This window comes from Nerophis ophidion, linkage group LG06 (assembly GCF_033978795.1).
Source record: "Nerophis ophidion isolate RoL-2023_Sa linkage group LG06, RoL_Noph_v1.0, whole genome shotgun sequence".
NCBI lineage: Eukaryota > Metazoa > Chordata > Actinopteri > Syngnathiformes > Syngnathidae > Nerophis > Nerophis ophidion.
In genome coordinates this window covers 28,474,784-28,491,131 of record NC_084616.1, presented here as the reverse complement: position 1 = coordinate 28,491,131, position 16,348 = coordinate 28,474,784, and the positions used below count along the sequence as shown (strand labels likewise).

General features: G+C 38.2%; 2 protein-coding genes across 5 annotated transcripts in view; one reads left to right on the top strand and one right to left on the bottom strand.

Moving 5' to 3' along the window:
• The window catches only part of LOC133554471 (rho-related GTP-binding protein RhoA-D-like), a 31,057-nt gene extending 18,296 nt beyond the window's left edge, over positions 1-12,761 (top strand). The window contains exons 2-5 of the mRNA XM_061903289.1: positions 3,318-3,473; positions 10,432-10,552; positions 12,061-12,191; positions 12,263-12,761. Coding sequence (XP_061759273.1) covers positions 3,318-3,473; positions 10,432-10,552; positions 12,061-12,191; positions 12,263-12,436 — 582 coding nt within the window. The 3' untranslated portion in view covers positions 12,437-12,761. The remainder of the gene's footprint in view (positions 1-3,317; positions 3,474-10,431; positions 10,553-12,060; positions 12,192-12,262) is intronic.
• A 575-nt stretch (positions 12,762-13,336) lies between these two features.
• LOC133554470 (putative helicase mov-10-B.1) overlaps positions 13,337-16,348 on the bottom strand; it is a 51,859-nt gene continuing 48,847 nt past the window's right edge. For all 4 annotated transcript variants that reach the window (XM_061903285.1, XM_061903288.1, XM_061903287.1 and 1 more), the window contains exon 23: positions 13,337-13,656. In XM_061903285.1, the coding sequence (XP_061759269.1) occupies positions 13,610-13,656 (47 nt within the window). In that variant the 3' untranslated portion in view covers positions 13,337-13,609. The remainder of the gene's footprint in view (positions 13,657-16,348) is intronic.

The window sequence follows — 16,348 nt, the reverse complement described above, 5'->3', positions numbered from 1 at the left end:
CAGTGCACCAAGGGACCCATATCCATGCACCTCTCAAATACATGCCAAAATACATAATGTAATAACATGTAATTTGGCCAAAGACATGTCTTATATGCTGAAAGTTCAATATAACATGGTCCAATATAACACAACATTATTGCATAATGTGATCGTGCCATGGACCCTGAGTTTTTGCCCATTTTTTCCAGTAGTCATTTACGTTGTTTATCACCAAATTATCTCGTATATACAAACTTACTGACCCGTCCCTTCTGGTCAGGTCCTGTGTTTACCCTATGCCAGTATATCCTAACCATAGAGCTGTGGTCCATTGTTGGGCCTCCAACAAATACCTGTTTTTCAAGTGTGGTCCGTATGAGCCGCAGTAGTACTCGGTTGTAATACACTTTTTTACCACTTGTGGCAGTAATGACAATATTAAACAAACAGAAGAAATCTGGAGCTAAAGCTATAGATATGTTTCTTTAAGGGAAAATTCAATTTTTGGGGGTAATTTTGCAATCCTTCTGAGAGACAGGAAGACAAAAGTTTTTTTGCTTCTTTTTGATTCCAATTTGTAATAATTTGCTTGTTCTAGGTGGCTAGCAATGCAGCTAATGGAAGCAATCCCTTCTGCCTTTGTCACTCAAAATTGCATCCAAAAACCGCCAATAATACTTAATTTATGTTCCGAAACCCGAAAAATAACCAAACATTGTTTTTGTAAGAGCAAACAACGTGGAACTATTTTTCGAGCGTAGTAACACATCGTCTTACGACGGCATGCTAAGGCATTAGCCGTAAGCTAGCTATGGCAAGAGGTAAGCTAGCTTTTGCATCAGCACCCAAATGGTTTTTGAGTTTGTAATGCACAACATAATGCGATAGGACACAAATCTGTACTGACTGAAAAACATGAACAATCATATTGCAGTATTTGTAAAGTATTAGCCCACATTTCATGTTTTGTTTGTACACAGCTAGCTCAACAGTGTATGTAGTTGTATTAACAATAGCATGACGTGCTGCATGTATAATGATCAAAATTATCGTGACTCACTCGGTGGACAGTTATGTGTTTAGTCCAGCTGGCCGGAGACACTTTTTTCGGTTTAGTTTGGGGCAATCCAGTTTGGCTCCAAGTTCCACATTACACGGTTAACTCCATTTCATTTTTTTTGTGCTTGCTTCTATAAGCAGCAGTTTATTCTCCGTATATTCTGTGTCAAAAAGATAAAGCTGTGAATCCTCAATTGTCCAAAAATAGTAATCTTTGTTGCCTGTTACAAAGTCTGCTCGGATTAGAACAGACTTGTGTTAGTTTCCGGAAGTAGGACTAAATGTTTGTTGCTGGAAGTCAGACTTGCGTTGCTATGGAAACCGAAACAAATGCGTTAAAGAAAAAACTTTAGATACTGCACAAAATTACCAAAATACTGTAAATATTGTAAATATTACATATTGTTATGAATGTGTCTCTAACTACAATATATATATATATATATATATATATATATATACACACACACACACACACACAAAACGTTGATGGAGCATTTTTAATTATTTTGGAAGGGCTTTAAAGGATTAGCCGCATCTTACAAGCGTTTTTTTTTCCAATACAATTTTTTAAAATCCTAAACAAAAAAGACGTGTTCTCGTCTCTCATAATGATTGTGACCGAAATTTAAAAAAAAAAGTGCAGTTCCTCCTTTAAGTGCAAAAATTATGACTAAATTGATGAAGCTGTTTTTATTTTTTACTTGAAAATTTAGTTAAGAAATAATGTCATTATTAATTTAGTTTTATTTAGCACTACATATTTGTATGTACATATATTTTTTTAATCAGTTATTTGAGACCCTTCTTATGCAGTATATTTAGTTACTACTTATAATTCTAATCAACCTGACATAGGCCTAAAGATTATGTGTTAAATAAATAATTTATGTGATTAAAAATATTGTCATGTCAATTTACAAGGTTGTAAACTGTTTTTAGGTTAAATATATTCATGGAACGTGATCCAAAAGGGACAAGTGGTAGGAAATGGATGGATGGATGGATTCAAATCAAGAGTAAGATTACTAATTCAGTAGTTATAGAAAATGGATGGATGGCTATTTGAGTGGGTCCCAGCCCTTCTGTAGTGGAAAAATTGGACCCTGAGGTCAAAAAAATTAAGAACACCTGCTCTACGCATCAGTTAAGCATCTTCATCTTCTTTTTTTTAATGTTAGCATTTAAGTTAGCCGGTAAGCCATTAACACACTAGCTTTCTTCACTAGTAAATGAGCCGTACCACCGGTCTGTGAGTTTTTCAAAGTGCGGCTAGTTTTCAATCACGGTTGTACGATAGTTCTTAAAACAATAATACTATTTGTCAGGCGTTTTACGGCAGGTAACATGAATACAATTTATTAACACCACTGTGTATTTGTTAAAACTTAAGTATGAATTTTATGTTTTGCAATTGTATGACGAGTATCCAACAATATAACGTTTATAGTTCAAAACTGAGGAAAAGCATTGTATGTCTCTAAGTCAGTGAGTCCTCAGTACTTGTTTGAAAAGAAACTCATCAGCTACGTTGCTGTAACATTCAAGATGACCTGCTTTCACAGGCTTTCTGGGCTACAAATCAGTAAGGAATGTGATGTTTTTTCCTTAATATAAAAAAAGAGGCCAAGCAATTGTCCTGATGCCAAAGTGTGTGTGTGTGTGTGTGTGTGTGTGTGTGTGTGTGTGTGTGTGTGTGTGTGTGTGTGTGTGTGTGTGTGTGTGTGTGTGTGTGTGTGTGTGTGTGTGTGTGTGTTGGCAGAGGCTTAGGCTGTACTCACATAAGACAACAATAATTTGCGTGGCCCACTTAACAACAGTCTGACATCTTAAATCCTAACCAAGCCCAAATGATGAATGTTGCACCAGTTTTGACCATGCGTTGCAGCTTGTCACTGTCAAATCTTGGCGGTCTCGGATAGATTGCACCATCAACATTGATTATTTTGATGGTGCAATAGAAATAAAAATCACATTAATTATCATTTATATTGCCCAAATATATTGTCCTTTTGTGACAGATAGTGATCTTTGTGTTGGTGCCTTTGGTGTCTCCGAATAAACCTTTTTCAGTGATACGAGTGAAGGTAATGTAAGTGACTTGGGTGTATTATTGACATTAAGATATTCAGATTGACACCCCACCTGTTCTTCATTCACTTGCTACTTTTTTATAGAAGCACAAATTACACTTGGAAAATGGGAGGAGTGTGTGATTCTCAAATTCACAGTTTAGGTTTGTGTCTGAAATTCACTATTAAACATGTTTTTTGCAGATGGCAGCCATCAGGAAGAAGTTGGTCATAGTTGGTGATGGTGCATGTGGTAAGACCTGTCTGCTCATTGTCTTCAGTAAAGACCAGTTTCCAGAGGTCTACGTCCCCACTGTGTTTGAGAACTACATAGCTGACATTGAAGTGGACGGCAAACAGGTACAATTGTTATCAACTCCATGTACTGTACTTGAAAAAAAGAACTAAACATTTTTTTGGAATCATATACAATCTTTATGTGAGACTATAATACACGTCTTTCTCTTTTATGTGTTTTCTAAGTAGTGAAAATCTGATAGTAGTAGGCAGTTAAAGGGGAACATTATCGCAATTTCTGAAAGGTTAAAACCAATAAAACTCAGTTCCCAGTGGCTTATTTTATTTTTTGAAGTTTTTCTCAAAATGTTACACATCACGCAATATCCCGAAAAACGGCTTCAAAGTGCCTGATTAAAACCCTCGTTATATCCACCCGTCTATTGTCCTGTGACGTCACTGCGTGAAGCCACCAGAAACAAACATGGCGGCTAGCACATAAAGGTATAGCATAGTATCTCGGATTCAGACTCAGATTTCAGCGGCGCAAGCGATTCAACATATTACGCATGTATTGAAACGGATGGTTGGAGTGTGGAGGTGGATAGCGAAAACTAAATTGAAGAAGAAACTGAAGCTATTGAGCCATATCACAAATTCGGCGATCGCCTTCTAACCAACGATTGGTATGTGTTTGTTTGGCATTAAATGTGGGTGGAGGAAAAGGCTGGATGCAAATATAGCTACAAATGAGGCATAATGATGCATATGTACATACAGCTAGCCTAAATAGTATGTTAGCATCGATTAGCTTGCAGTCATGCCGTGACCAAATATGTCTGATTAGCACACTCCACATAAGTCAATAACATCAACAAAACTCACCTCTGTGATTTTGTTAACTTTATTGTTGGAAATGCATCTGCTTTGAGTGTCGCAGGATATCCACACAATCTTGCAATCTCTGTCGTAGCATAGATGTCGTCGGTACAGTGTGCAGAACAAACGAGGGACTTTTGCATCTTTTGACCACTGTTGCAACTTTGAGTCCGTCTCTGTTAGTGTGGTTACACCCTCCGACAACACACCGACGAGGCATGATGTCTCCAAGGTACAAGAAAACAGTCGAAAAAACAGAAAATAACAGAGCTGATTTGACTTGGTGCTTGTAATAAGATTGAGAAAATGGCGGATTGCTTCATGTTGTGACGTCACGGGTGAAAGGTCAGCGCTCGACAAGCTCAAAAGGCGTTTAAATTGCCAAATTCACCCTTTTAGAGTTCGGAAATCGGTTAAAAAAACATACGGTCTTTTGTCTGCAACATCAAGGTATCAGGGATGGGAATTTTCCGCGGAATTCCACCGATTTAGGCGCCGCCAGGGTCATTTCTGTAAATCGTTTAAATCCGGGGAGAAAATTATAGGGGGGGTTAGGTACTCCTGGTGTTTGTCTCTGCGTTGGCCTAGTTACCAGTACAAGGCAGAGAATTACCGCGAAAAATATAATGCCAATGTGTGAAGGCACCAGATTGGCTAGCTCTACTATCAGCTGACAACATCAACCAATGACATTTCCCGTTATAGGCGTCTGCACGCGTCGTTTGCCGACAATATCTAGTCCCTGATCCTCAATTATTGTGAGCGTTTCTGAACTCGTATTCTATTTATATTGGTTGTGTTTATCGGCGACTAATCTGGAAAGAAAACACAGTAGCTCTCAATTAACGCGTTTATTTATTGACAAAACAGTTTTAGACATGGTTAAGCGTATTCAAGATAGGAATGCTTTATTAGCGAAAGATATCGATAAGGGCGTGAGAAACAAGTGGAACTGGGCATTTCCGATATATCTATCAAACTGAAAGTGAAGTTTAACAATATCTTAGAAGTAGACGAACTGATCAGCGATTTCATACTGATCAGCGATTTCATTGCAAAGTGTGATGAACCGGGACATGCTCAGCGCTTATATTGCAAGGACATTGTGAACAATGGATCTCGGGGAAAGGTGCCACTCTTTGACCACGCGAAATTGGCAAGGCATCTAAGTAAAGTGAGTTTACGGAGAAGAATTCCGGTTAATCCATTTGTAGGCCTATTTTTGTCTATAATCCAAAAGTGCGAGAATTTGATATATGCGTGAACTTGTATACATACATTTCATCACATGATACATTTTTATGAAAATATTTGCTAATAAATGTGAAATTTTGGTCAGGAGATATTGTTAGATTTTGACTCAAAAAAGCAAGAAATGCATCCTAAGCTAACATAGATTTCAAAATTTTTCTGGGGGGGCATGCTTCCAGACCCCCCTAGCAGGCGAGTGCACCACATGTACTCGGGTGCGGCCGCTATGCGGCCTTCCGCAGAGCCGTGTTTTAGGATTAAAACATTTTCAGCTGATTTTGTAAATCTTCATTCCCATCCCTGAGGTATATATTGACACCTACGTAAGTCTGGTTATAAAGTTCCCCTTTAACAATGCAGATAATGGGGATTAGATCTATAATTTGTATTGAGACTTTTAAAATCATTTAAAACTATATTTTACATGCGGTATAAGTATGTGGGTAATGTAGTAACAAGCACACTCCTGATAAAATGTCATATTTACAGTATTTTGCTCATTTTAAGCATTACCGGAACTTCTGGCCTGGGTCACTGATTTCACAGAGCAACGGCTCATAGCTACCGACGTTTCCAGGTTCTCTGGAAGACTTCAGGAAATTGCGCTCGTGTACGGACATCCTGACTCAATGAAAAATCTCCCAATTAGTGACGTTTTTGTGAGGATATAAAATATGTGAGTTTGTCAATCAAATTATGATAATAAATACTTATTGAGTGAATGTTTTACATTAAGCTCGGAATCAAAGCAACAATAAATACGGCCCGAAAACGTCAGTGGCTGACTGTGTGCCGCCGTACTACAGCTGGTTAGCTAATTAGCATGTAGCATCGATCACTAGTAACGTAGCAAGAACGTCACCTCTGACCATAGATAGTAACTCTGACAAGCACAAAGACGTCGCTAAAACTCGAGGGAAAACAAAGCGGATCCAAAGCTTCTTCAGATATGACATGTAGAACTATTTAACTAGTTAACCAGCGTGCCAACGCTCTACATCCATCCATCCATTTCTACCGCTTGTCCCTCTCGGGGTCGCTGGAGCCTATCCCATCTGCATTTGGGCTGAAGACGGGGTTCACACTGGACAAGTCACCACCTCATCACAGGGCCAACCCGGATAGACAACATTCACACTCACATTCACACACTAGGGCGAATTTAGTTTTGCCAGTCAACCTATCCCCAGGTGCATGTCTTTGGAGGTCGACAAACCATAGCAACACTTACTCCAATCAGCAGATGTCCTGTCGTCATAATTCCGAATAGGTTCTAAAAACTTCACGCCCCGGATGTTTTTCCAACATATGAGATCAGTGGATATATCCATACATGAAGTATAGCCTAAGATCTTTGTACGAGTCCACTTTTGTAGTCCGACATTTTCAATAAGTTCCTTCTTTTTCGCTTTCCTCTTCTTGTAAGCCAGACTGGCTCGTACATGCACATGCATCCTTTACTGTTGCCATTTCTAATACAAAGTAGCTTATAGTTCTAACATACCTGTCAGTGGACCCTGTATGAAAGCGCTAAACAGATGGGGAGAATACACAGTCGAAGTGGAGGCACATAAATAAGACCACCCACAAAACGGCAAATTCTGAAGAGACAGTCAGAAAGCGGCTTGAAGATGGTCTGTAAAACATAATCGACGCAAAATTTCGAACAAAGAACCACCGTTATATGTTATATAGACCACAAGAAAGTGTTTTAATTGTAGAAAATAAAATCATATATCCTGCTCCTTAACTTTATACAAAATATTACCCCAAAAAAGATTTTGTTGAATAGTCCTTACACCTAGAGATTTGTATCCTAATGTAATTTTTGTCTTCCATCATGTTTTTTTAAAATATTTCAATCAAGAACATAAAACTGTGACTTACAATGTATGCTCTCACTACAATGCAGACTGATGGAATGGCTCTATCTTTCAGCACTTACCTGTTTGAGCTGCTTAAATTCGGAATAATCCTCAGATAAAAAATTATGTAATGTTGTTGGGTTTTTAGGTGTTCCATTTGTTGAGGGCCATATAGTATCAGGTTGGTAATTTTTAAGTTGACCAACTTCTCCTTTTAGTGCCACAACCTTCTACTATACAGGTGAGATATTTATAAACTAGTATTGACTTTTCCTAGCTCAAAGGCAATGCAGAAGCAGCTGAAGCTCCTTTTTTTGTTTGTTTAAAGGCCGGTTGTAGCCGTTTGCATTTTAAGCTAGCTAGTAGCTGGTATCTCTTCGCTTGTGGTCCGAGGAGCAGTGTGAGCAAGGCAATAGTTGTTCTTCTATGTTAGCTCTCACAAAAACAATTTTGCTATAGATTGGTTACTATGCATGTCACGGCACATAAATGTAGCTTTGTTGGATGTTTATTAGAGTGCTTTGTAGGCAAAGTAAATGAGTTCCAATAACTGCCTCTTACTAGCAGTTTTTAATAATTTAGAATCCACAGAAAAGTTGTGTGTACTTGTTTCACACAGGGATTGTCAATGAATATTATATATTTAAAAAATGTTTTTCATTTTTAAGCTAATGGAACTTCATGTGTAATATGATTTGAAAAAACTTTGGGACTTTTCACTGTAATTCCACAGCTGGAGTCTAGTCAATGTCAGGAAATGGACGTGTGCCACCTTCCTGTGCAGGCTGGGAATTCCCCAAACCCCCGCCCGTTGTAATGACTAATGTCCTCTTTCCTGTTTCTTCTTCCTGCTTCACAAAATCTGGCATCAGTCCCCTGGGACTTCTGTTGGATGCAATGTTTAATGTTCTAAGCTGCTGTTTATAGCAAAACGTGTGTGTCACTCTTAAAACTGTGACGTCATTGATTGAATATTTAGCACCGAGGAGCCGGGGGTGGAACTAACGCAATGATGCATTGTGGTAAACTTAGCACACAGACACTCAATAAGCACACAGGAAACACCTCGTGGTCAAAGTACTTAAAAGTCGCAGGCACTTTTAAGACCATGAATCATTAACTCATTTAGGTAGAAATGAGCTCTCAGTTGTGACGTCACACCCGGAAGCAGCGACCACTCTGAGGAAGGCTGAAGTGACAGCCGAAACAAAAATAAATTTTTTTTGCTCCCTTAAAACGATTTTTCTACACCAGTTTTGTACGGTATACCGGTACTAATGAATTAAAAAAGGGACTATACTGCCTCTGAAAAATATTTGTACTTTTGTGTTTTTCTTTTTTTGAAGACGAGAGAGAATGGGTGTATTTAGGCTTAAAAACAAATGATAAATGTGGAAACACTGAAGCGCTGCTCTGCAGGAGGTGCTTTAAAACACAATGTTTGCAAGTTGCTGGCAAGCAGTTAATGTACTCTCCCTCCACAGTCAGTACTGTTTTAGCTACTTGTAAATCACTAATTATCGCCTCCATGGTGACAAAGTACATTTCTAACAAGTATCCTCCGTGCAGGGTGAGGAATAGCTAAATATAAAAATAAATCAATCAGTTTACTTTTATAGCCCTTAATCACAAATGTCTCAAAGAGCTGCACAAGCCACAACGACATCCTCGGCTCAGATCCCACATCAAAGCAAGAGAAAACTAAACCAACAATGAAAAGCCTTGGAAGGGAGTGCAGATGTGGGGGCCGCCCCTGGGTGACCGGTGCAATGGATGGCGACTGGATACAGTAATAATATGCGAGTCCATTCCATAGTGACGCCAGCAGGGAATCCTCTTGCATTTAGACGCGCCGGGATGCAGAGATGTCACCGACACATGAGTGGTCACCCCGGGTTCCGACTTCATTTGAAAGTCAAGTACATTGGGAGGCCAGCATCTTGTATGGAGACAAGTCAGCAGCGCAAGGACATCACCAAGAAGCAGAGCAGAAAAGAGAGAAAGTAGATAAACTAGTCTAAAAGGGGGCCTATTTAAAGGCTAGAGTATACAAAAGAGTTTTAAGATGGAAATTAAATGCTTCTACTGAGGTAACATCTGTGTTACCAGTAGGGCATTCCAGAGCACCTCTAAAGCCTGAAGACTTTTTTTTGGCTCTGGGAATCACTAATAAGCCGGAGTTCTTTGAACGCAGATTTCTAGCCGGCACATACGGTACAATACAAACAGCAATGTAGGATGGAGCTAGACCGTGTAGTATTTTATACGTAAGTAGTAAAACCTTGAAGTCGCACCTTAAGTGCACAGGAAGCCAGTGCAGGTGAGCCAGTATAGGCGTAATATGATCAAACTTTCTTGTTCTTGTCAAAAGTCTAGCAGCCACATTTTGTACAAACTGTAATCTTTTAATGCTAGACATAAGGAGATCCGAAAATAATATGTTACAGTAATCGAGACGAGACGTAACGAACACATGAATAATGATCTCAGCGTCGGTAGTGGACAAAATGGGACACATTTTAAGGAAATGAAAGAAGGCTGTTCTAGTAACATTCTTAATGTGTGACTCAAAGAGTTGGGTCAAAGACAACACCCATATTTTTTACTGAGTCCCATTGTGTACACATTTTGTTGTCAAATGTTAAGGTGGTAAGGTTGTTTGCTTACTACTAAAAGAGAAGTTGTCTAGATTGTTCTTTGAGGGAACCATGTTTAATGTATCGTATGATTTTCTGTTAAAATAAAGCCAGTGATGACATTTTATTGTGGTCCCCTTTATTTTATACCAAAATATTGATATTGGGGACAACCCTTGTTTGCGCACAAGAATATTTTACTACAATTTTATGAAAACATAATGAATGCAGGTAATTCACCTTCCCAACACAGCAGCTATACAGCAGGTTTTACCTCGCCTACCTCCCAGAGGAGGAGGGAATGTTAAAATCAGACAATCCGACTGCAAAGACGATGACCGAATCACTCCTTGATTATCAAACTATTTGAAGACAGTCCTACTAATCACTCTACTTAACTCTTTTTTTCCCCCTTCTTTTGAAACTGACCTCCTTTTGTCCTCCTGGCAGGTGGAACTGGCACTGTGGGACACGGCAGGTCAGGAAGACTACGACAGATTGAGACCTCTCTCCTACCCTGACACCGACGTGATCCTCATGTGCTTCTCCATCGACAGCCCCGACAGTCTTGGTAATGCTGTGTACACTTTGTGTGACAACGCTGCCCTCATCTCCCCACAGAGGGAAGGCTGCTACATTAGCACTGCAGAGTTGACCAATTATCGTTGCTTCTATTCAAATTGAAATTGTGCGGATGTTGATTCCCATACCGATCATCCATGAGTGAGATCAGATGTATTAACTGTACATTCCTCAATTTAATAATGGTGAGTGCTATTGACAGTGACAATAGATACAATTCCTTGGCATCGGTTATTAGTACAATAACTCAACAAAATCAAAAACCTCCATCTAATTTTCATTCAAGTTCCTTTTTTTTTTTTTTCCCTTGAAGTCCAGGGAATTATTCTGTCGGTTTCTAAACATTAACAAAAAAAAGAGAATTTAAAAATACCGACCTAATCCCTCTAGTATGGATCTTATACTGATTTTTATTTATTTTTTAATTTTTTGTCCTATCCAGCTTCTCAGGCAAATCATATAGTTGGAGATGCCCAGAATGTATTTATATAATTTGGTGCAGCCGGGTTGGAGCAGGAGAAAAAGAAAAAAGGAAGACAGAGGGGGAAATTGTGGGGACAAGAGGGAGAGTAGATAGACAAAAACAACAACAGCAAACACAACAATAAGAACAACAATAGAGCAACATCAGCACATACAATATGTACAAGTTTTGATGGTAAAAGTGATAGCAAAGAAGCAGTTAACAAAATAAATAATAAAACAGAAATGACACTGAGCATTATAACACTACAAATGGAGCACTACTAATAGAAATAGCATTATTGATAATGAATATCAATAATTTACCTCTATCAACAATGCAATTGTTCAAATGTAACACTACATATACTTGATGACTACAGATATAAAATAATGCAGAAAAATTGAGGGGAAGAAAGAGAAGCAACCTATATTAACCTTGTAGATTGTTATAGTAACAATAGGTTATACTGATATTACATTTGGTATCGACACCACCAATTTATGGATCGGTCCGATCTTAAGTGTCATGTACTGACTGACCTAGACTATTATTATTCTACTTGTTAATTTCTTGGTAGTAACTGCTTACTTTCAAACTGCAAGGTGGTTCCATCTACACTTAACTTTACTAAGCACCTTTTTCTTGTTTCAATCTAGCTTAGTTTAGCTGTTAGCTATTGGCTGGCTCTCTGTTTGTAATGGAGACACATAATTCGCTGCGAACTGCTTGACAGCCGACGGACTAAGACTAGTGTTGGCCGGAGGGGATTAAAAGGCATTGGTGATCATACTTTTACACAAAAATGGTCAGATACTAATCGGTATATACCGGGCTTACAAATGTGTCGTATTTGGCTTTATGAATTCATATCATTTGTACATTTACTACAGTTTCAACCGAGCTTTTCCAGGCTGTATTGGAGTCTCTACTCGCATGGCAGCAGCAGTGTGTGACCACTCCATGTTTGTCTGTTCTCGAACGAGGAGATGCGTGTTTATTTACGATAGCTTTTTCACTCTGTCTTATCAAAGAGAACATTCCGGAAAAATGGACACCAGAAGTAAAGCACTTTTGTCCTAACGTCCCCATCATCCTGGTGGGCAACAAAAAGGACCTCAGGAATGACGAGAACACGCGCAGAGAGTTGGCCAAGATGAAGCAGGTGTGTGCTGACTGTGAAATAGTCCACCATGTTCCTCCTCTCATACTCACCTGTGAGCGTAAAACCTGCAGGAACCGGTCAAGTCGGACGAGGGCAGGGACATGGCCAACCGCATCAGTGCCTTCAGCTACCTGGAGTGCTCGGCCAAGACCAAGGACGGCGTGCGGGAGGTGTTTGAGATGGCCACCAGAGCGGCGCTGCAGGTCCGCAAGCGCAAGAAGAAGGGTGGGTGCCAGCTCCTGTAAAAGAACAGCTTGTGTGCCAAACGGCCAGTCAGCACCTGAGGAAGGGCTCCACCACCACCACCCAAAAACGTTTCATCAGTGGCTTCCGTGGATGATGCAGATACACCACTGGCGATTATGAGAGACTGACACCTGTAACAGCAAAAACAAACGAGCCCATAGTAGGACCTTTCCTCTGCTTCTCACACTGTCCTCACCTTTCTGTGAATTTAGTTTTCCTTCTCTGGCACACCAGCCTGTTAATGTGAAGGATTGACACCTTCTTCCTAAAGTTTGTATTTATATGTGCATTTACTTCACAAATATATCACATCTGCCCCTGCAATGAGTGGTGATTGATAGTGCTTTCCTTTTCAATGCAACACCTGCTTTTCTGTAATTTAACATGCCCTTTACTTTTACACTCTCCTGTGTCAAGTCAAGGCTATTTTTTTTTTTTGCATTTTCTCCGTCTGGATCCTGCGTGACACTAAAAGCTGCACACATTGTAGCATGTGGGGATTTAACAGGAACTGGAGTGGAGACTGGTCTATTGTCACAGATAGAACCCTTTAGAACAGTGGTTCACAAAGTTCTCTCTCCAAGTACCACCATTAAAACACAGTAGCGTAGTAGGCATAGGTATTCTCAGAAAACAAGGCAGGTTTTATTTAACTAGTATATCTTTTGGCCACTGTAACATAACAGTTGGAAAACTGCTGAAAAAAATACTTTAATCAAGTGATCTCTGGTGCATCACAATTAGATAACACCGACCAAACCTCAGTAATCCTCAAATCTGTCTCACACCCGCAGAATGTACCTGTCACTGTGGGTAACTGTGACTAGAAAATCGCCTCCACACCAGTTACATGCTAAAATCCCCTGATTGCCATCCACACTTTACATAACATGCCATCCTCATTTGGAAAAATATTTTATTTGGCAAACATTCTGTGGATACAGTGTGAGTTACATGTATAAAATCACCATACAGTGTCCATGATTCTTCACAATAGACATCAGATTACTCATATATAAAACAAGATCATTATAAAGTTATTTTTGTTTTTTACAGGAGTCAGAACAAATTGTGATTGTGGTTATTATTGCATGATCTGCTCCAAAAATTAAAATCTGTGTTGCAAGGTGATGATCTCTGGTGCAGCGTTCACATTCAGACGTTGGCATTCATCATGCTTCTGCTTGGTGAACTTCAAGCTCGCGAGCATCGACCTCTTCTGAAGAAGGGACAGCAAACATTACTATTAGAGATGTGACCTTAAAACTCTTTTTATATAATGAAACATTGAGTCCTAATTATTATTTAGGATTTTATACTTCTGTATGTTTCTCTATTAAAATTATTTTGTGCTACCATGTTTAGGTGAGGAAAATTCAAAATAATGACCACACTGTCAAAGCATAGGGATATGGAGCCACCTAATGGAATGTTTAAATGAAAACAAAATGATAGTCAATGTTTTTGACAATTTTTGCCAATTATTTTTACTAAGCATCAAGGATGTAGGACCAATTAATTTTAGTCACGTCCTATCCAATAAATACGCATGGGGGTCAAGTGGCTCTGTTTTCAATGGGTATAAGGTGCCATTTAGCCTTTTCTCGAAGAAAAAAATGCCCTATGATTGTATTGTTTTTGACTGTACGAACCTTTCATATATTGAAAAGGCGAAACGTTTCTTCGGAGTTCTTCGAGAGGTCGTCAAGAAGGGCAGAAGAGCTCAAGATTTTATGCAATGAGAAAAGCATGCAGCTCACACTCCAGTACTAGGGAGTAGACTCGAAACATGCATGAGTTTGTCGTGATCACTTCATTAAAGGTGGGTTTCAGGCCTCGAATTTAACCATGGCAAGTGCCGCAACCACCCTTGTCAGTTGTCACTTCCCGTAATGCGCTAAAAAAATTGACCACCATTTTGGGCGTAAGAGGACACTATGCCCATTTGTATTTTCTGACACACACACATACACATATATGTATATATAATATATATATACATATATATATATATATATATAATATATATATACATATATATGTATATATATATATATATAATATATACATATATATGTATATATATATATATATATACAATATATATACATATATATATATATATGTATGTATGTATATGTATATATATATATATATATACACACGTATATATATATGTATATATATATGTATATATATATATATATATATATATATGTATATATATATATGTATATATATATATATATATATATGTATATATATATGTATATATATATATGTATATATATATGTATATATATATATGTATATATATATATATATATATATGTATATATATATATATGTATATATATATATATATATGTATATATATGTATATATATATATATATATGTATATATATATATATATATGTATATATATATGTATATATATATATATATACATACACATATATATACATACACATATATATATACACATATATACACACACACACACACACACACACACACACACACACACACACACACACGCACGTTAGGTCAGGAAAAAAAATAGAGTGGCTATGTCATCCCTACAAGCCAACATGTTTCACAGGTTTCTCTGCTCTTCAGGGGATTTTATTGAAATATCTCACTTTAATAACATTTCCTGACCTAATCTATATTCCGCTCTACCCTGGTATTGAGCCCTGTATAACGGATAAACCACAGAAACCATGACTATATATAAATGTATGCGTGCTTTGAAGCTCCTGTCACGAAAGAAAATAATTTTTGCCTTGGTGCCCTTCCAACTTGCCTTGGTGCCCTAAAATGTGAGCCCTCCTTTAAGGCAACACTTGTCTTGCCCTTAAAAAGTTAAAATTTGAGGCCTGCGGTTTGATATACTTGTAATTTTTGTTTTCATATTTAAGTATTATCTTGATATTTGTATTTCTTGAACACATATTTGTTACAAGTGTAAAATAAAGCAAATATAAGTTAAACTTTAAAAGGAACTGCACTTTTTTTTTGGAATGTTGCATATCGTTCACAATCATGAGAGAAAAGAACACATTGTCACAATTTTAAAGATGATAAAAAATGCTTGAAAGATGGCGCTAATAGGAGTCACCGTTGTCGCGTCCAAAGCCCTCTTAATCAACTTCAAAACCCTCCAGCAACATTTCTTATACACACTGCGAGTCTATGTATAATGTAGTAACAGACACCTTCATTACAATAAGTAATATATTCAATATTTAATAATTTCCAGGACTAATTTATTTTCCTCATTGATTTCTGTTTAATAGCAGTGCACATCTGACCTCTGGCACCAACTTGTGTTCCTACTTCCGTAATCAAACACGAGTAGTTTTCTATTGCTGCTTATAGAAGCGAGCACAAAAAAAAGAGTGAGACGGAGCAGACGGAAGCCGGGAGAGTGATGTGAAAGCAATTTATAAATATGGAACTTACAGCCAAGTTATTTCGACATAAATGGAGTGCTTACCCAAAATCAAAAGGAAACGTCCCCGGCCAGCTGGACCAGACGAACAACTGTCCATCCAGTCAGTCACTTTAATATCAATCATGATAGACGCAGCACGCCATGTGTGTTAGTACAACTACAGTACATACGCTGTCTAACTAGCTCAGCTGTGCACTAAAAATACATGAAATGTGGGCTAATACTTATACTGTAATATGATTGTTCATGTTTTACAGTCAATACAAATTGGTGTCGTATCGCATTGCTGCGCATTACAAACTCAAACGCATTTTGTGTTGTTGTAGAAACTAGTTTATCTCTTGCCGTAGTTAGCTTTTACGGCTAATACCGTAGCATGCGTAATGTGTTACTACGCTAGAAATGAGTTCTTCTGTGCTCACTCTTTCAATAACAATGTCGCTGCATCTTGG